Source organism: Gobio gobio (assembly GCF_949357685.1).
Source record: "Gobio gobio genome assembly, chromosome: 18".
Lineage (NCBI taxonomy): Eukaryota > Metazoa > Chordata > Actinopteri > Cypriniformes > Gobionidae > Gobio > Gobio gobio.
The window spans coordinates 39,828,887-39,853,521 of NC_137111.1; the positions used below are offsets into that span (position 1 = coordinate 39,828,887).

The window sequence follows — 24,635 nt, forward strand, 5'->3', positions numbered from 1 at the left end:
TTGATTTACAGTCTTTATTTGCATTTCATGAAGTTTTGCCTTTCTCTCGTCCAGTCAGTGTCCTATATGTGTTGTGTAGAGCTACTCTCGCCATCAGAAGTGTAATGGTGAAGTTCCGTCTGTACCATTCCCTGAAACACAAAAGGTTTGGAATTAACCCTGTTGTAATAGTCAGGGGGGAAAATATATACAGTGAGGAAAATAAGTATTTGAACACCCTGCTATTTTGCAAGTTCTCCCACTTAGAAATCATGGAGGGGTCTGAAATTGTCATCGTAGGTGCATGTCCACTGTGAGAGACATAATCTAAAAAAAAAAAAATCCAGAAATCACAATGTATGATTTTTTTAACTATTTATTTGTATGATACAGCTGCAAATAAGTATTTGAACACCTGTCTATCAGCTAGAATTCTGACCCTCAAAGACCTGTTAGTCTGCCTTTAAAATGTCCACCTCCACTCCATTTATTATCCTAAATTAGATGCACCTGTTTGAGGAAGTTAGCTGCATAAAGACACCTGTCCACCCCATACAATCAGTAAGAATCCAACTACTAACATGGCCAAGACCAAAGAGCTGTCCAAAGACACTAGAGACAAAATTGTACACCTCCACAAGGCTGGAAAGGGCTACGGGGAAATTGCCAAGCAGCTTGGTGAAAAAATGTCCACTGTTGGAGCAATCATTAGAAAATGGAAGAAGCTAAACATGACTGTCAATCTCTCTCGGACTGGGGCTCCATGCAAGATCTCACCTCGTGGGGTCTCAATGATCCTAAGAAAGGTGAGAAATCAGCCCAGAGCTACACGGGAGGAGCTGGTCAATGACCTGAAAAGAGCTGGGACCACCGTTTCCAAGGTTACTGTTGGTAATACACTAAGACGTCCTGGTTTGAAATCATGCATGGCACGGAAGGTTCCCCTGCTTAAACCAGCACATGTCCAGGCCCGTCTTAAGTTTGCCAATGACCATTTGGATGATCCAGAGGAGTCATGGGAGAAAGTCATGTGGTCAGATGAGACCAAAATATAACTTTTTGGTCATAATTCCACTAAACGTGTTTGGAGGAAGAAGAATGATGAGTACCATCCCAAGAACACCATCCCTACTGTGAAGAATGGGGGTGGTAGCATCATGCTTTGGGGGGGTTTTCTGCACATGGGACAGGGCGACTGCACTGTATTAAGGAGAGGAGGGCCATGTATTGCGAGATTTTGGGGAACAACCTCCTTCCCTCAGTTAGAGAATTGAAGATGGGTCGAGGCTGGGTCTTCCAACATGACAATGACCCGAAGCACACAGCCAGGATAACCAAGGAGTGGCTCTGTAAGAAGCATATCAAGGTTCTGGCTTGGCCTAGCCAGTCTCCAGACCTAAACCCAATAGAGAATCTTTGGAGGGAGCTCAAACTCCGTGTTTCTCAGCGACAGGCCAGAAACCTGACTGATCTAGAGAAGATCTGTGTGAAGGAGCGGGCCAAAATCCCTCCTGCAGTGTGTTGAAACCTGGTGAAAATCTACAGGAAACGTTTGACCTCTGTAATTGCAAACAAAGGCTACAGTACCAAATATTAACATTGATTTTCTCAGGTGTTCAAATACTTATTTGCAGCTGTATCATACAAATAAATAGTTAAAAAAAACATACATGTGTGTCTCACATCAGGCTATTATGGCTCATATAGTATGATATAGGAGGATATGGAGCTCACACTTGAGGAGGAAAAAAACATAAGCAAAAATATGCAACCTGGTGCAGTTGCTGATATTTCTATGGCCAAAAAGTAAGATGAAATTCTGATAGCTTGTAATGTAAATTAATGAGATCTTTATAACAATATAGCAGGCTACTTACATAAATGCATATAAATATAATTTGTCACTCTATATCTCCAAATAATGTGTTAAGATAATGATATTTAAATGCGATTGTGGGGGACAAAATATGTAATGAAAAGTAATACAATGATGAATGAGAGATGTACAAATAAATGATACTCAAAAGCCATATTTGAAAAATTATGTATGGATAATTAAGTAAAACTAAGTGTCTTCAGTCCAGTAAGTCGTCACCCTGAAATATTACAGACAATATAAAAGTTCTTACGTTTAGTTTATAAAAATCATTAAAGATTTCACATCAAAAAGACACGTTTATCACCACCCAAAATGGGACATTTTTCGAAAAGTAGGGCTTTTCCTTGCTAAAAAAGTATGACCTATAATTCAGACTAGAGAAGGCATGTAGAAGATTGTGTAGAGTGGGATTTAAAATGATAAACGTATTTGAATCTCACCTGTTATAACTGGCATGCCTTGTGATGTTTTTGTCCAAGAAGTATTTGTAGAATACCGCCATTTCCTCACTGCTTAAAGTCCTTTTCCTTCCTGGAAACATAATAAATGACACAATATACACAAGCACATATCAATTAGCAGTGCCAAAACCACAATAAGCATGTCCCCTACAACTTCAAGATTCAATTAACAGGTCGATCAGTTTGAGTCTCTCAATGACGGATTCTTAAACATTAACACTTGGTTATATCCTTGTCAATTAGTGTAATAATAAATTATGCCTGCTACAGGCAATCCTATAAGATCATTACAAATCACACTGTATGACATGGATCTACTATACTTGGGTACGACATGCATGCAGACTGTACGATGATGACACCTATTGAATTGTAGACTATGACGCAAATTAGGACAGAAGAATGCCAAACAATGTCGCGAAGCATGCCAAAAAACACGTGGTAATTACAACATGATGAATGTAGTATGTCCGGATTACATTCATACATACACTCACAAAAATCAACGTGCTGGTGAAATCACATACTTCCCTACTATATAGTCGACGAAAAACAGTATGTGACAAAAGTGAAGTGACGTGAAGGCAAAGTATGACATCCCACACTTGGAATGTAACCCATCAAAGTTACTGCGCACACATTAGGAGCAGTGAGTAGTGAACACACACACACGGCGCCCAGGGAGCAATTGTGGGTTTGGTGCCTTGCTCAAGGGCACCTCAATCATTTCCCGCCGGTATTGAGAATCGTACCCAGATGACTTACTACAGATTCTGAAGTGTGCATATGATGGACACTTTACTATCCCATGAGGCCACGAGTGAATATTTGTGAATGGCAGTGAAGCAACGCAACCAGAGATGGTCTTACTATTGGGAGATACGAGGGACCGTGGCTCTACTACAGCGACAGAGCGACACGTGTCATAATCTGAAAACCACGCCCGGGTGAAAAACAATCCAAACCTCTCTATTTACTTTGTGTTGCGTGAAGCTGCCACCTTGTCAGAACTAAGTTTTTATAAGCTGTCGACTTAAAAAAAGGCTAAGTGCAAATAGCGATAGATGCTATTTACACCAAGTGTAAATAGCAACTAGATTATATTTACACTAAGTGAAAATAGCATATTTTCTTAGCGATAATTGCTATTTACTAAGTGAAATATTATACTAAGTGAAAATAGTGATATACTCTATTTACACTATGTAAAAGTAGCAGTTCTTTGCAATATGTGTAAATAGTAATTGCATGCCATTTAAACTTTATTTCGACAGATAAATACTATTTGCACCTCAGTATTGTTGTACATTAAAAGGATGCAATAATAACACAGTGTAAATTATTATATTTATAAAAATTATTAAATGGATGCCGCCTTAATGGGACAATAAAAGCCCTCCCTACACCTACCCCTACCCAATAAATATTTTTATTATTAATAAACATTTCGTTAGGCACTTTATTTCCACTTTTAGAACATTTTCGTATTTTTTATTGAAAGTAAATGCCTTTCCGATGTGATGTGAGATGTGAAACGGTATAAGAGCAGGCTCTGCAAAAGGCGGATTCGAACCCGGGACGAATATCGCGCGCGCTCCCGGTACACAAGGTGGTGCTGCGGCACTTTACGCTTCTGACACTCGCTTGTCACATAGAAGAAGAAGAGACAGTATTTACGTGCTTGCCAAAACCATAGACATATTATGTCTATGGCCAAAACCATTCACACACTTATTGCTAACTGGCAAGCAGCATTAGCAGCTCATCTTCTTCTTTGTCTACTTACTTCTTCTTTGTTGTATCAATGTGTGCTCGGCAAGAGCGTTTTGTATTTGAGCGCCACCAAGTCGTGTTTTACTGTCACTTCAGCAGCTCCAGGCACGTGAACAAAAGCGCCGATCTCCTTGGTCGGCCAGTTTTTAACGAGGCATTTTTAAAATTTGTTTAGTCATGAGGTGTTAAACGTCGGAAATAAACGCGTGTGAAAATCGCCTCGGTGTGAACAGGCCTTTACACTATACTGATTGCGGCACTCGAGACGTTAAAATACAGGCGCTTTTTTAATCTTGTTTGGCCCAACCAGTCATTGTTTGGCGGAGCTACTGCGAATTGCACTTGCCAACAAGGCACGTTATTTGCACTTGGTGTGACTAGACACTGCGTAAAAAGAATGGATACAGGCAATTGAGACAGGGCACAACGTGTCATATTACTCTGAGAACTACGCCCACTGGAGGGGAATGTAATCTGCTAAAGGATATGCTATAAAAAAAGTCATTATTTATAACTATGTCAAAGGATTATTTCACCACCCTATGTGAACCTGAGAGGCATACATAGACATACTCAGTGTCAGGATCCCACAATTTCCCCATTCTTCCAGCTGATCCTTCATGTTTGTATACTGTTGCATGTATCCACTTTTGATTTCTTAAAGACTGGCTTTCATGGTTCTGTAGCTTATAAAAACCCAGAATTAAATGTTTTAGCTTGTTTGCTGTACACCCTGTCACATCGCAGCTTTTAGGCATCGTTCTGTCTTTTGTTAGAAGCAAGAAATGACAAGGAGGCAGCTTTACGCAATACAAAGTCAATGATGTGGGCGTGGCATAAATGCGCTCTGTCTCTACGGGAGAAAGCGTAGCGGCCAACTTGGATCACATGTGCCTTCATAACCAATCACATTACAGCCTTGATGTCACTGAATTGTGTTCAGAGTTGTGCGACTGTCAATCACTGTTTGCAGATACCATAGATAGATGAGTGCCACAAACTTGAGTCATAACTGTTGCGCAATTGTCCGTGACTTCACTTATGAACAGTGTTGGGTAAGTTACTCTAAAAAAGTAAAGAGTTACTAGTTACTAATTACATCTTCAATAGTGTAATTAGATTACTTTACAAATTACACTCTCTCCAAAAAGTATTTAATTACTTATTACTAATTACTTTCCAAATACTACACTCAAAAAAAAAGGTGCTATATGGCACTAAAAGTGGTTCTCTGGCTCGTAATCATAAGGGGAACCTCTTTAAGTGCTGTATAGCACCAAATCTTGGTGCTTTAGTGGTTCTTCAGCGGTTCTTTGGCTGAGGTGCTATATAGCACCGCTACGATATACAGAACATGTTAAGATACGGTGCTATATAGCACCAAAAGTGATTCCCCTATGATTATGAGCCAAGAACAACTTTTAGTGCCATATAGCACAATTTTTTTAGAGTGATATCAACCTCGAATTAAAGGGTTAGTTCACCCAAAAATGAAAATTCTATCATTAATTACTTACCCTCATGTCGTTCGACACCCGTAAGACCTCCGTTCATCCTCGGAACACGAAATCCGATGGCTCAAAAAGGCCTCCATTGGCACAATGCACGTCGTATCAAAGTCCATCTCACTACAGTGGTTCAACTTTATGAAGCGACGAGAATAGTTTGTGTGCAAAAATAACCCTAAATAACGACTTATATAATGATGACCAATTTCAAAACACTGCATATCATGAAGCTTCGAAGCGTTATGAATCAGCGAGTCGAATCATGATTCGGATCGCATGTCAAACCGCCAAACTGCTAAAATCACGTGACTTTGCCGATACAAACCACTGAATCGACTCACTGATTCATAACGCTTCAAAGCTTCATGATGCAGTGTTTTGAAATTGGTCATCACTATATAAGTCGTTATTTAGGGTTTTTTTGCACACAAAAACTATTCTCGTCGCTTCATAAAGTTATTTTAGCACCACTGTAGTGAGATGGACTTTGTAACTACGTCTTTAGTACCTTTTAAGGGTCTTGAAAGTGTAAAGTGCATTGTGCCAATGGAGGCCTTTCTGAGCCATCGGATTTCAACTAAAATATCTTCATTCGTGTTCCGAAGATGAACGGAGGTCTTACGGTTGTCGAACGACATGAGGGTAAGTAATTAATGACAGAATTTTCATTTTTGGGTGAACTAACCCTTTAAGCGATACAAGGATAGACATGAAATAGCTCTTAATTAATTCAAATACATAATATAAAACTACATCAATTATTCTTATTAACTGACCCAAGTATTACAAATGTGAGAAGCATAGATAAAAACATTTACATTTTGATGTTAATTCCACTATTGTATTATACTGTATATAATTGTTCTAGTATATACACAGTATTTAGTTAAATAACTTGTAAAGTAACTGTAATTAAATAACACAAAAAAGAAGAGTAATCTTAAAAAAAGTAATTAAAAACCCTCTCCTTCTTTGCGAACCACAGCGTTAGCAGGCGTTATGCTTTTTCAGCTAAGCTTGCCTTCAGGTAGCTTTGATGCAACTGACGCTGTTAGGTTTCATGATAATGGCAACGTTCTGCAATGGCAATGGAGTGTGTCCGGATTACATTCATACAATATAGAACATACTTTTTTTTAGAGGTTGCAAAGTAATTACTTCAAAATACTTCAGAGTATGAGATTTCAGACGCTGCCTACAGATGTGTGTGTTGGAACTCAAATCTGCAAGACTGTTGTCCTCAAGGAACTGAGTTTTGCACCCCTGCTGTAGGTAGTGAATGTATTTACACAGCTCACCATCATCATCTCTTTCCGACAACCCTTTTGCCGTCAATTGTAATCGTACATATTCTTCTTTTTCCTGTTAGAAAAATTAAAAAAAATGGGTCAATATGAAATATTCTATAACAATAGATATAGTAAGGATATATTCTGCAAGAATCTTTTGGAACACAAAACTGCCCCCTAATGGCAATGGGAGAACTTCATGGTGGATCTCGATAGTAACAGTAACTACTCCAGAATCCACAAACTAAAATGTGTTTCCTGCTACAAACTGTGAGGTTTTAAAGCTCACATCACACATCTGTGGTTCACACCTTGCTAAATGTGAAGTTCTGGTTGGTCCAAAACACGTGGTTCCAGTCCTCTGTCTCCTGTCTCAGATGCCTCAACTTCCTTTCCAGTGGCGTCTCATTCTCTGGGATGTGATATATGATCGGCCTCAGGTTTGACAGTCTATCTGCTGGACCGATCCAGTCATATTTTGATGTTGCTGATGGACTAAATCCAGACCTCTACATAAAAAAAACAGCCATCTAGATGAGAACAAGGCAGCATGATAAAAAAAACTTATAGAAGAAAAAAAAACCTTCATCACATCAAGTAAAAAAGTACTGAAATAACATAAATATGTACAAATGGTAAGCATAACAAATTTACTTTTTGAAATATCAATAATTATGTATCATTTAAAAGTTGGAGAGAAAAAAACGAAAAGCACAATATAGAGAATTATGTGCACTTTCAGATCAGTTCAAATGCAAAATTCTAACTTGCAGAATATAATTTGTTGACACTTACAACGAGTGAGTTGAAATGTTAGATGAGCAGATGAATAGTTCCATTGGTGTTAATTTGACATAAAAGTAGTAAACGACAAACCTCTGGTCGTTTGTCATGTTTTGGTGGTTGGCTTGAGCTTTGTCGATGACCTCGACAGGGACTCCTTAACGACACCGGAGCATGTGGACGCAGATACCTAAGTATTAAACGATTAAATGCTTTGACATTCATCTTTTATTAAATTAATTCATCAACCTTGACAAAAAGACAAAAAAACAAAAACAATAATAAATGCGATTTCTCCGCTGGCCTCCGTACAGCACGCACCCTATCAGTGCATTTTAACATGGTGGATGATTTTAAAATAAAAGTCCTTTACATCACTCATGCATTAGCACTTTGTAAAAGAGAGAATGCATTCTTGTTCTCCTATGAAAAGGGAAAATCGTAGCATATAACATTATGGAGAGAGTGCACTGTGCTTTTTAAAATTATATTTTCAACAAAAAGGAAGAGTTCTGGAACTCTCTGTCGCACTCTACTTCCGCTCTAAGTGGACGAACAAAACACTCCATGAGTTCCGACACAAGGCCAGTTTGAATTGAAATTAAATAAATAAAAACAAGTTGGCGCGTTGAATTAGTTTAAGGTCTTATTTGTGATTTCTAAAGTGGGTCAATATATGTTTTATACTTGTTAATTAATACAATTACATATTTAGTTCATTTTATACATTAATAATGCACATTTCAGGGAATTGTGTTCAATTAAACAGTGACATTTAAAAAAAAAAGTGGCATTTAAAATCATATTAAACGTGTTTAGAAAATACAGACAACGTGCACTTTTTGTTATGTTGCTAATGCATCTACATTACATAATGTGTGTGATAATAATAAATTAATACTTCAAGTTCAGCAATTCGGTGACTTTTAGAGTGTCACTATGCTGCTCTTTTTAACTTTTTATTTATCACAGAATCCTGAGGAAAGTGTATTCAATACTAAGCAGCACACGTGACGTTTTCTATATTGACAATAAACATTCAAATAAATTAAACTAGGAAACAACTCGTTAAATCGTAATATTTAACAATATTACTGTATTAGCCTTGGTAAGCATATTTCATTCAATTCCAAAATTTTGAAAGGTAGTGTGTATATAATTGTATTATATTGCCCCTGATACAATTTCCCAGCACTGCATATTTCTCCCTATGATTTCTCCCTTCAGTCACACCCATTTCAGGTCTTGCCGTCTCTGCTAATGAGCTGTTAAGTTTAATCAGGTGTTAGATGAGGGATACATACAAAATGTGCAGTTCTGGGTTGAGAACAGGACAAGTTTGAAAACGCTACGCCATTAAATTAGTTTTGGACACGTTTAAGGAATTTAAACTCCTCGTTCGTTCTCGCTTGGCCAGCTGGTTTGTGTCATTAGACATGTATGCCCGGTGGTTGTAAACGAAAAGTGCGTTGTTAATCTGTAAACACAGGCACACCAATGGCTGTCAGATGGTTATGCAGGTAGGATGGACAGCCCGTTAAACCTCATGTTTAATAAGAAATGTATTCATATTATTGTCTTTTATTTTTTTTTACAACACCTCCCCTTGCACTGCTGTGAGCTCTTAATGAGCGTCGACCTGTGTCTTTGTGTGCTTTAAATGGACGTAGTAGCAGCCAGCTAAACGGGCGGATTATTTCAAGTGGTTTATGTCGTTTTGAATAGTTTTACGCAGCACAGCTATTACGTTTACAGCAGATTCCTTGACGTTATTGTGCATGAAAGATGAAACCACTTTGTGTTGTGGAAGGGAGTTCACATTTGACTCCCCGGTTTAAATGCTTTTCTCAAAAATACAAAGGGGGGTGAGTCCGTACATTCCGTGCTGTATAAATATGACATGCTTCAGTTAGCGGCAAGATGGTTTTATTTATTGCTCGGGCAAAAGTGGTCAAATTGAAAATCACATAGTATTAGGGATCCCTCCTAATGCGAGGAATGGTCTCCCCAGTATGGGTGAACGAATCGGAGTTTTTGAACGAATCTTTTAAATGAACGAATCATTCTCGTTACCTTCCTCACACTGCCACACTTATATTTTTCTCCCTTTCCAGCCTTGAGATGGTGGCTGCGTCCGATATCACGCACTTTCCTACTATATAGTAGGCAAAAAAACTGTATGTGACATAAGAGTTCCCAGTACTCATAAGAGTAAGCAAACAAGTACCCGGATGACTTACTACTTGCAGTCATATTCTGATGTGTGCATATACGATGGGCAATTTACCATCCCATGAGTGTGTTCGACTTGAAGCGGTGCTGCTCAGGCAGATGTATGACATCGAATTACCATGAGTGATTTAAAAGCATATGGAGCCTTCTGCTCTCTAATCGCTCTTGCTGTACTTTGACTTACACCAATGGCAAATTCCAATCGGAAGTGAGCATCCCTATGCCCTACTCACCCCAAAGGACAGAAAATGACCATAAATGATTAATGTACTTCCTTGAAGTGACCATTGCATGTTCCCTTAGTTAACGGAACTGTGGAAGGGCCCTTTGTGAAGGGATTTAGTTGTTCACTTTCATTTGGAACGCTCCTACAAATGACACCCCCCTTCCCGAAGAGCCCTTCAAGGGTGCAAAAAACGAGTCTGGAATTCGCAGCAATTCCAAAAAGAAAAAGCGTACTTTAAATACCCGGATGATGCAGTAAAATAAGTGTGGAATGTTGGACACTTCATGTACTCTACTGTCCCAGCTTTAATTATGTAGTGGAGGGGGAGGGGCTATCAGACCCTGATGTTGAATGACAAAATAACCGTATAAAATTTGCACACTACACGGATGAGTACATAGTACATAGAGTATAAGTGCATAGTGTATGTTATTTGGAATGCAACTATACACTTGCGAACTTCTCTAAGTACTTCCCCACCGACATTTTGGATTCTGCCAGTAGTGGACACTCGTGCAATGACATGCATCCGAGTGACTGAGATTGAGGGAAGGGCATAAAAAAAATCTACTTTGGCCCTGTCCCAAAATGGCACCCTAAACCCTCACGGTCTTCCTCGAAGTCCGCACTTTCACAACGTAATGCCGCTTTGACTTTGACGCAGTGGAAGAAGTCCACTGCGTAACCCGCACCAGTGCGGGCTCGGCAGAAGTGCGCATCGAAAAATTTACTGAAGAATAGTTTGCAGTTTCATCAGCAAAAGCCAGCTCAAGAGGAGTTCGTAGGCCGCACTCCCTCTAACAGTCTCCCCGCCTCCGTCTATCGTACATACAATATTCTGAACAGTTATACTGTTTTCAAGGTCTAGCCACGTCATTACTGCCATGTGGAATGATTCTGATAGGTTCTAACAACATGCAATGTAAGCAACTTTCCACACGTAGACAGATAGAAGCATATATCACAAAAAATGCGTAGACTAGTTGTCGCCTCATGACTAGATTTAGATCACAATGACCTCGGAGGTCATAGAAAGGCGTCTATAGGTCTGGCATCGCCTGCAGGAAGGCCCATCTCCAATACTGGATCTGCACAAATCCTACAACGCACATACACACAAAGCTCCAGAGAATAACAGTTTCCTCAAGGTTGAGAACATCTTAACTAACTATCAACAAGGCACTTCTCCAAAACATGCTGATACTAACACTAGTTCAGAAGTGAATTTATTCTATTAAGTAAGAAAAGCATATAAAAGAGGTACATTTCTCTGAGACCCCAAAGAGTCACGTAGACCTGTAACATGTGTGACCCTAAGGTCACTTTAGGAAGACGTATAGTTAAAGGGTTAGTTCACCCAAAAATGAAAATTCTGTCATTAATTACTTACCCTCATGTCGTTCGACACCCGTAAGACCTCCGTTTATCTTCGGAACAGAAATGAAGATATTTTAGTTGAAATCTGATGGCTCTGAAAGGCCTCCATTGGCACAATGGCACTTTACACTCCCAAGACCCTTAAAAGGAACTAAAGACGTCGTTAAAAAGTCCATCTCACTACAGTGGTTCTAAAATAACTTTATGAATCGGCGAGAATAGTTTTTGTGCGCAAAAAAACCCTAAATAACGACTTGCATAGTGATGACGATTTCAAAACAAGGCATCATGAAGCTTCGAAGCGTTATGAATCAGTGAGTCGAATCATGATTCGGATCGCGTGTCAAACTGCTGAAATTTGGCGATTCAAACCGCTGAATCGACTCGCTGATTCATAACGCTTCGAAGCTTCATGATGCCTTGTTTTGAATGATGTCCTGACACAGACATCAGAGCAGCACCTAAAGAATGTGGATCCAAAATCACACAGCAAATATAATACTAAAATCTTCAAAATCACTCATTAAATATAGAGAGGTTATAGGTGAACTGATTTATCAAATGTAGGAAATGGTTATAACTTGATTATCATTGATTCTTATTTTAATATTGATCATAAAATCATTCTTGAAGGATATGTGTCTTATGAAGAGGAAATTGATGTTTGACTTGACCCTTGACCCTTCAAAACATTTCATTGTAATACGCCCGGGATGGTATACTTCCATACTACTCTTACTGTTTTTGTCATATATTCATGTAATAGAAATATCTACATACTACCATTCTGCTCTTACGACCCATTCACACCAAGGATGATAACAATAAAGTTATTATGATTGTTCTAATTCTATAAGAATAGGCAAATCCACAGCATTATATCAATGACGAAACAGAGGAATAATATTGTTGGAATCACTTTTAGAATAAAAACATTTGAATACAATAAAACCGATATATCCAACCATTAAACAGAAACTTTGCTAGTGTGGTTAGTTATCATTCTAATTCTCAGGCCTTGACTATTATTTGCCTATAAGCATAGTGTGCTATTCTGAATTAAGCCATTGTTTTAGTCCGAACGAGATTTGGAATGACTGAGCGAGGTGAACCGAATAAACAAACTGAATAAATGTTTGTTCAGTTCATTCACAAAAATGAACGTATAAAGAATGACTATTTACCTTACACAATTAAAATGGATGCAATTATTAAAATTAATTTATTTAGGCTAATACCTTTTTTGTGTTTTTTACGTAGCTTGGTAAAAGTAATGCCGGGCAGTTGAGAAAAATTAGAACAAATTATAGAACTGCTTTGTTGTAATTTGTTGGGAAAACAATATGATGGTTTCTTAATAGATTTGTAAGCAAATTGTTTAAAAAAAACAAAAACAATTTAAGCCTAATTTTGGTGAACGATTCCATGACTCGCTTAAAAATGACGCTCACTTGTCGCCTCCTACCGGCGTAACGATGTAACTGCGTAAAGAGTAACAGAATGAATCTTTTAATGAACTGATTCAAAAGAGTCACTGAGAGGAATCAAAATCCTCACCACTAGCGCTCATAGAGGGAGGGGAGGGGCAGGAATGCAGTCCATACCGATGTGATGGTGCTGCTCTAAATGCCAGTCTCTGCCAGTGTCACTGCAACTCCACGAACCAGGAATTACTGGAGTGTTGCACCGCGCAAAACATTTCCGTAGCGTAGCTGATGGAAACGGAGCCCGTTAGACATGTGCGCGAACGTTTTCGGCGCGTTGAAAAGGTGAGAAATATGCTGCGCATTTCAGGAGGTGGTGAGACATGCTCGGATTGTGTCGGATAGGGTTGGCTGGTGTTCAGAAGCAATAAAAATGTCCTTCTGTGACGGTTTCATTCATGTAAATGCAGGCACAGCGTTGTCAAATCGTTTTGGTGAGGCATGGACAGGCTCATGTTATATTCTCACTCTGCCTTATTGTATAGTTCATGGATGTGCATATGCAGTACTGAGGAAACAAATGTAGTAATGTAAGAATCAGCCATTGCAAAACCCATATTGGGGAGACATGTTACGTCCCTGGTTAATCTAACAGTGTACAGCTATAGTCGCTCTTCATGGTGGCATATGAGATGAGACGTGTATTGCATCCAGCCTCTATGAACAAAATTTTGGTTGAAATGCTGGTAATATCATCATCATCATCATCGCTGCCATGGACAGTTCCAGAATCGCGACTCCCTCCCTGTGGTGTTGATGCTGAAGTTTGAAGACACCCTGCTATTAGTCTCAGTAACATAACAGAAAACAAGTCTGTCTTATTAATACACAGATTATTGGTACATTTTTGTCAGGACATTTTTGTCAGGACATTATTCATTAAGTTTATATGAGACCTTTAACCCTAAAACACAATACAACGCATAATTCAAAATCCAGGTAAATCACCTGTGAATAATGAATATCTAAAATTTCTTCAATCTTCATATTAATTGAGCCCTATTATTATGGTCTTTTCTTGGGAGTGTAGTTTGCTTATTGTTTATTGCATCATTTTAGTTTCATGTGTTACCCAGGGGTTTGTTACCATATTTTGTTCCCTAAATGTTTTAAACAGCTGCCGGTATTTCTACTGTAAAATTAACAAATGTTTACAGTTTACTTAAAGTGGCCCTATTATACTATGGCCCTATTTTAAAGCCTCCTAATTTTGTTTTGGAGATGATCTACAATAGGTTTACATGCACCCCCCCCCCCCCACCCCTCATAATATACATTGCACACCACATCATTTCTCAAAGAGTCTGAAAACGATTCTCTCGAAGATTCAGTGTGTGTCTGAAATCGCGTACTGTCTGAGTAGGTACTACATTTGAACTTGCAACCGTTAAAACAGTATGTTCTATTTAGTATGAATGTAATCCGGACTGTCATTATCATGTGACCTACCAGCATCAGTTGCGTCGCTTAACCTCCACTCATAAATCCCTTCCCGTGGCCTCATGGGACAATAAAGTGTCCATCGAATGCGCACTTCGAATAGGTAATCCAGAGACTTTTCGCCTATTGTTTTTCGAATACTATGTATTCGGACATACTACTCTTATGGTGTATGGTTTTTCACGTACTAGTAGAGAAGCATTCGATTTCAGTCACCGTGCCAGTCTCTCTAAACCCCTCCTTTCTGAGAGTTTACTCAGCTTTGATTGGTCAGACGGCCCAGTCTGTTGTGATTGGTCTACCGCTTACAGCATGTGTCAGAAACTAAACTCCCATTAACATACCAGAATTTCAGCTCTGGAGGCTTCCAAAGTGCTCGAATACACAGTGATATGAACAGTAACGTTGGCGTCTGTTTTTGCTGTATCAATTCCAGTGTGTGTGTCCTTATCCTTTTGATGTGCTTGCAAAGTAGATTTGCTCTCACAGAGCTGAAAACCGCGTCGTCTTGACATGTTGACAATACGAACCGAACTCTTTCAGGCCTCAGCTACAACCAGTGTTTGAGGACATAATAGGGGCACTTTAAAGAAACGCATCATGATTAATGTGATGATGATGAGACATTGCATTAAGCCTGCATTGAACCGAGAAACGGTTTTAGTTTAGTCTAGTTTAGACCTCCCTCAGTTTCAGTACAGCCGAATTGTGAATCTCGTAATTTTATTTATATTTTATTTTCAGTCCTTTTTAAGAAAACTGAACTATACATTGGTAACAATGTGTCCTATTTGGTCTGTATCAAGTCTACAGTATTGATTGTTTGTTATTTAAAGGAGACATTAGGTGTTAATGTTTGTTTTGGTGAAAGACTTTTGGCTTGAGGAGTGGGAATCACTCATACAAAAATCAACCCAGGCCATATGAATTTGAGAAATGGAAAATGATTCATTGACTCTAATGTGGCAGATTTCCATGAGTAGTGAAAGACGCAGTGATGTATTTAGCAGTACCCTACTACCCACTGATAAGCTCTGGCATGGATGGCATGTTGGCTCTTTCGCCCCACCCAAATTTCATAGTCCAAACTGTTTGTTACCATGTTTACTTGAGAGAAGTTGCGTGCGACCCTATAATAACAGGTCTTCTGTGTCTTAAATGATTGGATATCGGAGTATGAGAGAGAAAGGGGGAGACAGGATGCTGGGGAGCAGGTGGAGCATCTGGACAGATGAGGGTTCTGACTCATCCTTATCTGACCTGACCCTACCCTCCTACAGTCCCAGCATGACGTCAAATTAACGCTGTACTGCTGCTCAACCGGGGAAGCAGAAATTCAACACGCTAGGTGAACAATTCGTAGGTTCTCTTGAATTTCTCTTGGAATTATTTTACATTTTTGAATGGGATACAGAAATATCTAACTGGCTGTGTTAGATGTAGCAGATGATGCATTTTGGAGAGAGAGACTTAAGTGAAGTGCTTATATTCTTTTATTTTAGGCTAGAAATATATTCCTAGGTTTCTTATATGGCTACTGTAATGCTACTTTATTTTCTTCTTCGCAACGGTCTGTCTGTTCACCTGGTTATATAAAAGGATAAAACACCCAAGGCATACTTTTATCAGAGGAAAAAGCTATCAAGAAGAAGTATAACATCTCTGATCCTGAGGTATAGAAGGATTGCATTGATTCTCACTACACCGTTGTAAAGTATAGTAATATTCAGGATGAAATAAAATTTAAGCTTTATCAACAGGATCTGTGGCATACTCTTAATTAACACAGAAAACCATTTTGATTCATGCCTTAGTTGTGTGTATATATATATATATATATATATATATAATTTACTATAGCCCTATATTATATTTCAAATCCTTCTGCAATCTCATCCATGTTTGTTATCAAATTTCATGAACGGTCTGGGTGCTAATGGACGCTGTCTCTTTAAGGCCTGTGCTTATGACCTGTCCGTGACATCACAGACACGTCCCTAGGGAACAGCAGCAGCAGTCGTCTGCCAATAAAATCTTTTCTAGGACTTTGAATCTGTAGAGGTAAGACGGCACTGAATGGGCTGTTCTTTAAGGGCATCTGCACTTAAGGACACTTCATTTCTCTAAACATCTTCTACAGTTCAGTGTGTTGTTGGATTGATACACTTATAACAGCTGCTAGACAGATTTTGCCTTTTTTTTTTGTGGAAATAAGTAGGACCACAGCTTCACAGTTTTTCTGCCCTATCGCACATGTAAATATTTGCTCAACTCCAACCTATCAACAGGGTGTCACACCACCGACAGGTAGGAAGTACGTTTTCCTGGACATTGGGTTGTTGCAACCAGACTGTTCCTGTCAAAATCCGATGAATGGATTTATTACAGAAATTCAGACTTGGTTGGAATGAGTGCTCGAGTTTCAGTTTTTGGATGAGCCGATTAAGCCAGGTACATGAGCCTTCTGAATTGTAAACCGCAATATCTCATTACTGTCCTCGAAAGTTTGTTTTCAATATCTATTTTCGACTTGTTTATTCACAAAGGTTGTCCTCCTAACAAATGGAGGTTTGTTTTTGTGATGCGTCATGCATCTAGACAGCTCCTGTTTCATGTGGTGGCATGCCGTGTGCGTATTTGGCCTTTTGTTTTTGAAGGGTGTAGTTGGAAACATCTGGCAGAGTCAGCCTTGGTCATCACAGCTGTGCAACACATACAACCTGCTCATTACAGACGCGCACAACCTTTCTTAGCATTAACCCTATTTTTTTTTCTTGCCACACAATCATACACAGTCCTGAATTTTGTAAAAGTGTATAATATCTTACTTTCACTTCTCATTACAGACACTAAAAATTACCTGCTGGTTAAAGTAATTTACTTTGGGGGCATATTATATATGCAAAATATATTTGCATATATTTGCCAGGCATATATTTGCCTGATGATGCTTGAAGCTTTGAGGCTACTGTATAAGTGTAGTTGAGGCACAATGTCTAAATCTATGTTAAATCTATCTATTTATGTTAATTGTGTACGCACAATAAATTCAACAACAAAAAAATTCCCCCAAAGAAAGAAATGGATGAATAGTTCAGTTCAGCAAGGATGCATTAATTAAGCAAAAGTGACCCTAAAGACATTTATAATGTTACAAAATATTTCTGTGTTGAATAAATGCTGTTTTTTTGAAGTTTCTATACAGCACAACTGTCAAAATTGATAATGGGAAATGTTTCTTGAGCAGCAAATTACCATATTTGTATTATTACTGAAGAATCATGTGACACTGAAGACTGGAGAAATGATGCTGAAAATTCAGCTATACCATCACCGGAATAAATTTAAATTTTAAAATATATTTAAATAGTAAAGTTATTTTATATTATAATAACATTTCCCAATATTACTGTTTTTCCTGTATTTTTGATCAAATAAATGCAGCCTTGGTGAGTAGAAGAGACTTCTTTCAAAAACATGGCCTCCCCAAACTTTTGAACATTATGTAGGTTTAAGAAAATGTGTGTATTTTAGGTGCTGTCACCATATATTTATTTAAGAACTTTTCTGTTTTAATCATGTAATTGCTTTTACTAGTTCATTTAAATGGTAATGCAGTGAACACATTTTAGGGTTTTTTCACAACACTTCACAGTCTGTTAATTATTATGAGCTCATAAAATCTGCATACACACAAAAAAAAAATGTGTACAGTAGTTTTGGATTCCTTCTGCAAAGTATTTAATGTCCTCTACCTAAACATCTTCTCTTTTACTTTTATTCCATTTCATCCATTGTTTCAACCTCACTTCTCAACATCATACTTTGTTTAATTCCATATCATCTTACCATATCATTTGGTTATTTGACCTAGCTCTCACCTCTGTTTCTCTCTTTCAGCCTGTTTGGGAAACCCTTTGATGGTGGGAAGAGGACAATGGATCATGGCAGTCAGCAGCAACAGACTCCGCAGATGCCAGGACCCTTCCCAGGTTATTCCGGACCCTTCCCAGGTTATTCCGGACCCCAGGGCCCATACCCTGGCCAGCACCCAGCCCTGTTACGGCTGGATGAGGTGCAGAGGGAGATCGCCAACCTGGGCCCACAGGTGTGCTCTTACAGCGGCCTGCAGAACGACAGAGAGTACAAACGACTGGAGCGAGAGCTGACCCGATTACTGCTGGAGGTGGATAAGGTCAGGACAGGGTATCACTGGATCAAAAAATCTGAAAAGTAAAGCATAATAATGACTAACCAGGTTTTGTTTACCAACCAGGTGGAGACGGAGGGCCGGCCGGAGCTTCAGCAACCCCGGAAGCGTGCGGCAGGAGAGGTCGAGGGTCTGCTTCGGTACCTGGAGGGTAATGCTAAGCATCCATCTCGGCTGGCTATTGAGGAGCTGACCCAGGAGGCACAGAACTTGCTGAACGAAGGGGTTGTGGGGCCGTTCCGGCAGGGCCAGGCTCTAGATGCCTTTGAGATTAGTGAGGAAGTGGTGGAGGCTGTGCAGGACGTGGCCATGCGGCTGGCTCAGGTCAAGACGGGTGGAAGCGTACCGCTCAGGAAGGCCCGTTATAAGGCGTTGACAAGGGTCTGTGCCGTGCAGGAAATACTGGAGGGCCGCATACGCACTCATACGCTGGCGCTGCCACTGTCCGACGACACGCATGAGGCTGTGCAGCGCATTAATCAAGTTATGGCGCAGGTGAGTGGTATTGAACAACGCAAATATCATGAGGAATCACAAAACTGCATCTTAAAGGGTTAGTTCACCCAAAAAAGAAAATTCTGTCATTAATTCCCCACCCTCAAGTTTTTCCAAACCCGTAAGACCTTCATTTATCTTTGGAACACAAATGAAGATCTTTTTGATGAAATCCAAGAGCTCTCTGACCCTCCATAGACAGCAATGTAATTACCACTTTCAAGGCCCAGAAAGGTAAAAAAAAGACATTGTTAAAATAGTCCATGTGACTACAGGGGTTTAACCTTAATTTTATGAAGGCAACGAGAATACTTTGTGTGCTAAAAACAAACAAAAATTACGACTTTAAATTATGACACATTACATTGATCAAAAACATCTACATGTTTTGTATTTATCTTTTTTTTTTAAAAGCTACTTTTCAAAAGTTTAGGGTCAGATTTTTTTTTCAGGACTTTTATTCAGCAAGGAGACATTAAATTGATTGATTCAAAATGACAGTTTTACAATAATACAAAACATTTACATTTCAAATAAATGCTGTTCTTTTGAATGTTCTATTCTATTCTCAAAGAATCCTGAAAAAAAAAAAGTTTCCACTGAGATCTTAAGCAGCACAACTTTTTTTGAACATTGATAATAAGATTTTTGAGAAGCAGATCAGCATATCAGAATGATTTCAGGAGGATCATGTGACACTGAAGATTGGATTAATTAGTCAGTAATTATTTCACAATATTTTGTTGCTGTGTTAAAACAATAGTATATATGACCTTTTAATCATTTTTGAAAGATTGTTCTGATTTTAGCCAAGAAACAATGTTTACAGTAAAGTAAAGCACCTGAAATGAATTCATCTCGTGTAGGTGAGTGGTGCCCGGTGCCAGGAAGTGGCTCTGCTGATGGGTCTGAGTGGGCGTGATAGCTGTGCCCACCTAGCCAGGATCCTCACGGAGCTGTTGGTTGAACTGGATGCCCTGGATGTCTCTAGTAATGCTGCTGTGAGGAACTACAGAAAACAAGTGGTGGAGGAGATCAATGGTCTGCTAAAACATCTTGACCTGGAGGGAGAAGGAGACGACACGCGCAGGTAACGCCAAATACACGCATCATCACACAAACTACAATAGCGGTCTCATTTTGAAGGCTGTGCCTTCCAGAGGTTGCATTTGTTGGCCACATATATATCATTAAAGATGTTTCATTTCAGAAAAGTAGTCATTATAAAACTGACTGTTTCTTGTGAGACATAAATTGTTGTAAATTCTTTCTCACTTTGGAATATAATGGTTGCTTCTCTAAAATAAGGCAGCCTTAATGATGTATGCAAACGACAAATGAGACCTCCGGAGGGCACAGCCTTTGAAATTAAACACAACAAATATGTAGCACCAGTGAAATGCCGTTTTATGTTTACTTATGCCTTTCAGTGAAGCTACTCATTTAAAGATGAAATTTTAACGGGATAATTCACTTCAAAAATCATTATTAACTCTCGCATCATTCCCAAATGTATACATACAGTACATGCATTACGGGATGCATTTGTTTGATCACAAATACAGTAATATTGTGAAATACCATTACAACTTCAAATGACAGTTTTCCATTTTAATATATTTTAAATTAGATATATTCCTGTGATGCAAAGCTGAATTTTCAGCGTCATTACTCCAGTCTTCAGTTTCACATGATCCTTCAGAAATCATTCTAATACGCTGATTCACTGCTCAAGAAACATTTATTGTCCATGAAGAAAACTATTGTGCTGCTTAATATTTTTGTGGAAACTGGTGCATTTTTTTTTCATGATTCTTTGATGAATAGAAACTTCAAATGAACAGCATTTATTTGAATATTTGTCATTGTCATAAGTGTCTTTTATTATGACTTTAATTATCGAATTAATCGAATATTTTGTTGAATTAAAAATTATATAATATAGTGGTATATAAGTAATCTGTACATATATCAAATATATGAGGGTATATAAAACCTGACCCTCATGTCCAAAATATAACTGCATACAGATTTGGAATGACAAGTAAGTAATTAATGACAGACATTTTAATTGGTATGTGATCAAGAGTTATTTTTAATGGATTATTTGTTAGTTTTTTCTATTTTGACAACATTAATAAACTTTAACTCCATTGCACCTTCAGGTATGATCTAGCGCAGAATGATTCAATTCGTGAAATTGAGGCGATTAGGGGGCGTGTCTCAGTGCTCCGGGAGGAGGTGCTCCGACAAGGTGCCACAGGACAGGGGGCGGAGCTGCAAGGTCTCCTTACGCACTTGGATCAGGTGGACACGGGGCGAAATCCCTGCATCCGGGAGGCACGGCGCAGGGCTGTGTTGGAAGTTCAAGCACTTATCAACTTCCTAGACCTCTGGGAAGCCCTGGGACGTCGAAACCCTGGAGCAGAAGAGCCCGCACCTCATGCGGCCGTGTGGCGTGTCTTAGCCAGCCTGTGTGAACTCCAGGCTCAGGTGCTGGGCTTTGACGGCAAGAGGGCCGACAAGAGCTACATGGTATTGGAAGAGCTACTGACCAAACAACTTCTGGCTCTTGATGCTGTGGACCCTCAAGGGGATGAGGGGACCAAAACTGCCCGTAAGCAAGCTGTTAAACACGCCCAGAATATCCTTAATTACTTGGATATGAAGACAGATGAGTGGGAGTACTGAGAGTCCGATAAAAGAGACTGCAGTATTGCCGAGATTTCCCTGAATAAGGCGCCGCAAGAAACAGGCAAAAGCTTTTTTGCCTCGTGTGCGACAGCAGGACAAGACACGGCCGTGCCGAGGATACATGCCATGGGCGGAAATTTTTAATTTGTATATAAAAGACTTTGTGTTTCGCCGTGGGCAGCGAGACTGTTACCCATGATGCACTGCACCTGCTGCTTTTGTTGGTCCATTACTGGTCCCTGAAAACAGCCTTTCTTCTGGCAGAAGGAAACCCGGTTTTTACTGCCATGAAGCATTTGTTTTCATGACAATAATCCATGATCTTTTTTGTTGAATCTGTGCTGTTGATTGGTGTGGTGTGGTGCTAAACCCTGTTCTGCTGCCAAACTCTGCTTCCTGCTGTACCACATGCCTGTGTGGAACAAATTTCAGTCTTTATCACAGTGTGAACACATCAGCTCTTCATTCCTATCCAGTTAGAGCCATATAGGAGCACATTATCCCCTGCTAGGACCACAACAGGTAGTGCAGCAGGCCATTTCCCATTAATCACGTATAATGGAAAAGGCAGCCCAAGCTTAGTGTTCATAGGTTTAATCTCTTCTCTAAATTGCACTTTAAGCTCCTCTCGCTGGAGTTATTAGCTGCATATAAACAAGAACTGACCCTACATGTGGGAACAAATTTTTTTAATTATTTTTTTTTTTACATTTTGTTGCATCTTTAATATGCATATATCCTGCTAAGAAAAGTTTATCTTAAAACAGGTGACAGTGAATAAACATTTTGGTTTGTTAGTAAGCTTAAAGATGAAGTGTGGAATTTTTTATTTTAACATGAAATTACACACTTCACCTTTAAAGAAGACTTTTTGACATCAAAGAAGACGAATGTGAGTGAACCAATGAGAGATGGCTAAAAAAAACAAAAAAAACAATTCTATTTTCTAACCCTTCCTGCAGTTTTGCCATTTCGGAGGCCAAAATTGTAATGAGGTATTGTCTTTGGAGACAATACCTCATTGCAGAAACAGTTGGATACATTTCTTTTTGGTATTGATATGGAGGACAAAAATAGAAACTAGTTCACAAGTTTCTGGTCTTCTCCATTGCTTTTTTGCTGTTGGGCAATAAGTGCCTGTGCAAGCCACCAGGGAATAGAGCAGAGACTGAAAGAGTGTGTCTGTGAGTGTTTAAAAAAAAAGAAGAAAAAAAAGTGGTGCATGCTATTTTGGTAGTGAGACTGATCAAAGTGGACAGGGGCGTTCTAGGACATTTACATTGGAGCGGCATGGAAAGACAGCAAGCTATCAAACAAGCACTGAAAAACTGGCTACATTCACACAGTTGAATGTGACCCAAATCTGATTTTTTTCCTTTTCTTTTTTTTCCTTTTTTTTTTAGATGGCAGTATGAACAGCAACAAAAAAAATTCTAAGATTTGTTCACTTTCATATGTGGGAATAAATTGGTTAAAGTGATTCCCCCATGTGACTGTTTTGAATTTATACTTTTTTCTTTTCATTTATTTACCGTTGGTTTATGATTCAAACACATGTATGAATTACACTACATAAAGTATTACACAGAAAGGTGCAAAAGTATAAAACTTAATCTATTTACTCTCATGTTAATGTTGTGGCACTTTGGACCGTAACAATTATTGTTCAGCAGTCAGCTCTGTGGGGTTTTCACTGGCCAGTATGAATAAAGTTATCTAGAGAGCAGAGTAGCCAATGCTTGCTATAGGACAATACAATAAGGCAATAAAGTGCAACACTTGGGTTCTGGAAAAATCCCTTCGATTTTCTCCATAGGGGAATTGATTTTGAATGATAACTACTGTGAGCTACTTGGTTGTTGGTATATGCTTGTGTTGAAGTCTGCTTTATTTCAGCTTGTTTTTAAATGCTGTTCGATGGCAGGTTTCCTGGTAAAAAAAACCAAAAAAACACCTACATTACCCATGATTCTGGAGAGAAACCTCCATTCTCCACCAATCAGAGAATAACTTTTTAGTTCTCTACCCCTACCATGAAGCACTGGCGTTTGGCGCTTATAAAAATAAAAAAAATCCCCATGGGAAAAATAATGGGGGAAAAACACTTCCAGAACCAAGGCCCCTGTTGGACTCAATTGAGACACTGAAATTAAACAAGCATTTATTTACACGTTACTTCTTTAATTAAATTCTAAAATATTTGAATACGGAAATTATTTGTTGACTTTGACAAGGCTGTTTATAGACTTAAGGGACGACAAGCAGGCCGTAAATGCACAGTATATCGATCCATCACTAGTATTGATTAGGAAGTGACTATAAGTTAAATGTTCTAATTTCATTTAATAACAAAAATATATCATATTCAAGCTTATTATGGAAGTTGTTGTTGAACAGGGTCATCATGCACACAGTAGAGGTGTTTTTCGAACAAATCGGTTTAGTGAACAATTCAATGACTTGCTCATTCTTGAAAGGTCAAATGAATTGGTGTTTTTGAACGAAGCGTTTCAGCATTGCCTGTTTAGAGCAGTGTTTGATATGGACCACATTTAAAAGGTCATGTAAACAACTTCACACAAAAAAACATTAAAAATTAATTGGGCACTTTAGCTTGCAGTGTGAAGCAGTCTGTTTAAACCCCTCAGAGACTGCTGAATGTAGGAGTAGCTTGTCTGTGGTAAAAACCGCAGGAGTATACAGTTTAGCTGTTTGAAATCTGACCACAGAGGCCAGGTGATTCCTGGAAAAAAATCGTATATTCTGTCATCGGTATCACGCTAGGCTATTGAGCCTCTTTCTGCT

General features: G+C 38.9%; 2 protein-coding genes across 5 annotated transcripts; one reads left to right on the plus strand and one right to left on the minus strand.

The window, feature by feature from the left end:
* Positions 1–9,305, minus strand: coa8 (cytochrome c oxidase assembly factor 8). Its single transcript, XM_079842732.1, has 5 exons — positions 7,766–9,305; positions 7,201–7,398; positions 6,899–6,962; positions 2,299–2,389; positions 1–131 (listed from the first exon to the last, which is right to left on the minus strand). Exons 1-5 carry the CDS (start codon positions 7,895–7,897, stop codon positions 26–28), a joined length of 591 nt encoding a protein of 196 aa, XP_079698858.1. The 5' UTR covers positions 7,898–9,305; the 3' UTR covers positions 1–25.
* Positions 9,092–24,410, plus strand: bag5 (BCL2 associated athanogene 5). Of its 4 annotated transcripts, none has more exons than XM_079842729.1 (5): positions 9,092–9,192; positions 18,332–18,626; positions 18,708–19,136; positions 20,003–20,226; positions 21,302–24,410. In XM_079842729.1, the coding sequence occupies exons 1-5, from the start codon at positions 9,170–9,172 to the stop codon at positions 21,825–21,827; spliced, it is 1,497 nt and encodes a 498-aa protein (XP_079698855.1). In that variant the 5' UTR covers positions 9,092–9,169; the 3' UTR covers positions 21,828–24,410. The 4 variants fall into 4 exon arrangements, with proteins under 4 accessions (XP_079698855.1, XP_079698854.1, XP_079698856.1 ...); XM_079842728.1 differs by lacking the exon at positions 9,092–9,192 and adding an exon at positions 13,076–13,276 and having other exon boundaries at positions 21,302–23,889; XM_079842730.1 differs by lacking the exon at positions 9,092–9,192 and adding an exon at positions 16,447–16,492 and having other exon boundaries at positions 21,302–23,889.
* The last annotated feature ends 225 nt before the right edge of the window (positions 24,411–24,635 follow it).

Coding starts and splice junctions, on each gene's coding strand:
- bag5 (XM_079842728.1), top strand. CDS start 13,245: ATGTGCGCGAACGTTTTCGGCGCGTTGAAAAG. Junction 13,277..18,331: donor GTTTTCGGCGCGTTGAAAAG/GTGAGAAATATG, acceptor TCTCTCTTTCAG/CCTGTTTGGGAAACCCTTTG. Junction 18,627..18,707: donor TACTGCTGGAGGTGGATAAG/GTCAGGACAGGG, acceptor TTTACCAACCAG/GTGGAGACGGAGGGCCGGCC.
- coa8 (XM_079842732.1), bottom strand. CDS start 7,897: ATGAATGTCAAAGCATTTAATCGTTTAATACTTAGGTATCTGCGTCCA. Junction 7,399..7,765: donor AACATGACAAACGACCAGAG/GTTTGTCGTTTA, acceptor TTTTTTATGTAG/AGGTCTGGATTTAGTCCATC. Junction 2,390..6,898: donor GTCGGAAAGAGATGATGATG/GTGAGCTGTGTA, acceptor TTATGTTTCCAG/GAAGGAAAAGGACTTTAAGC.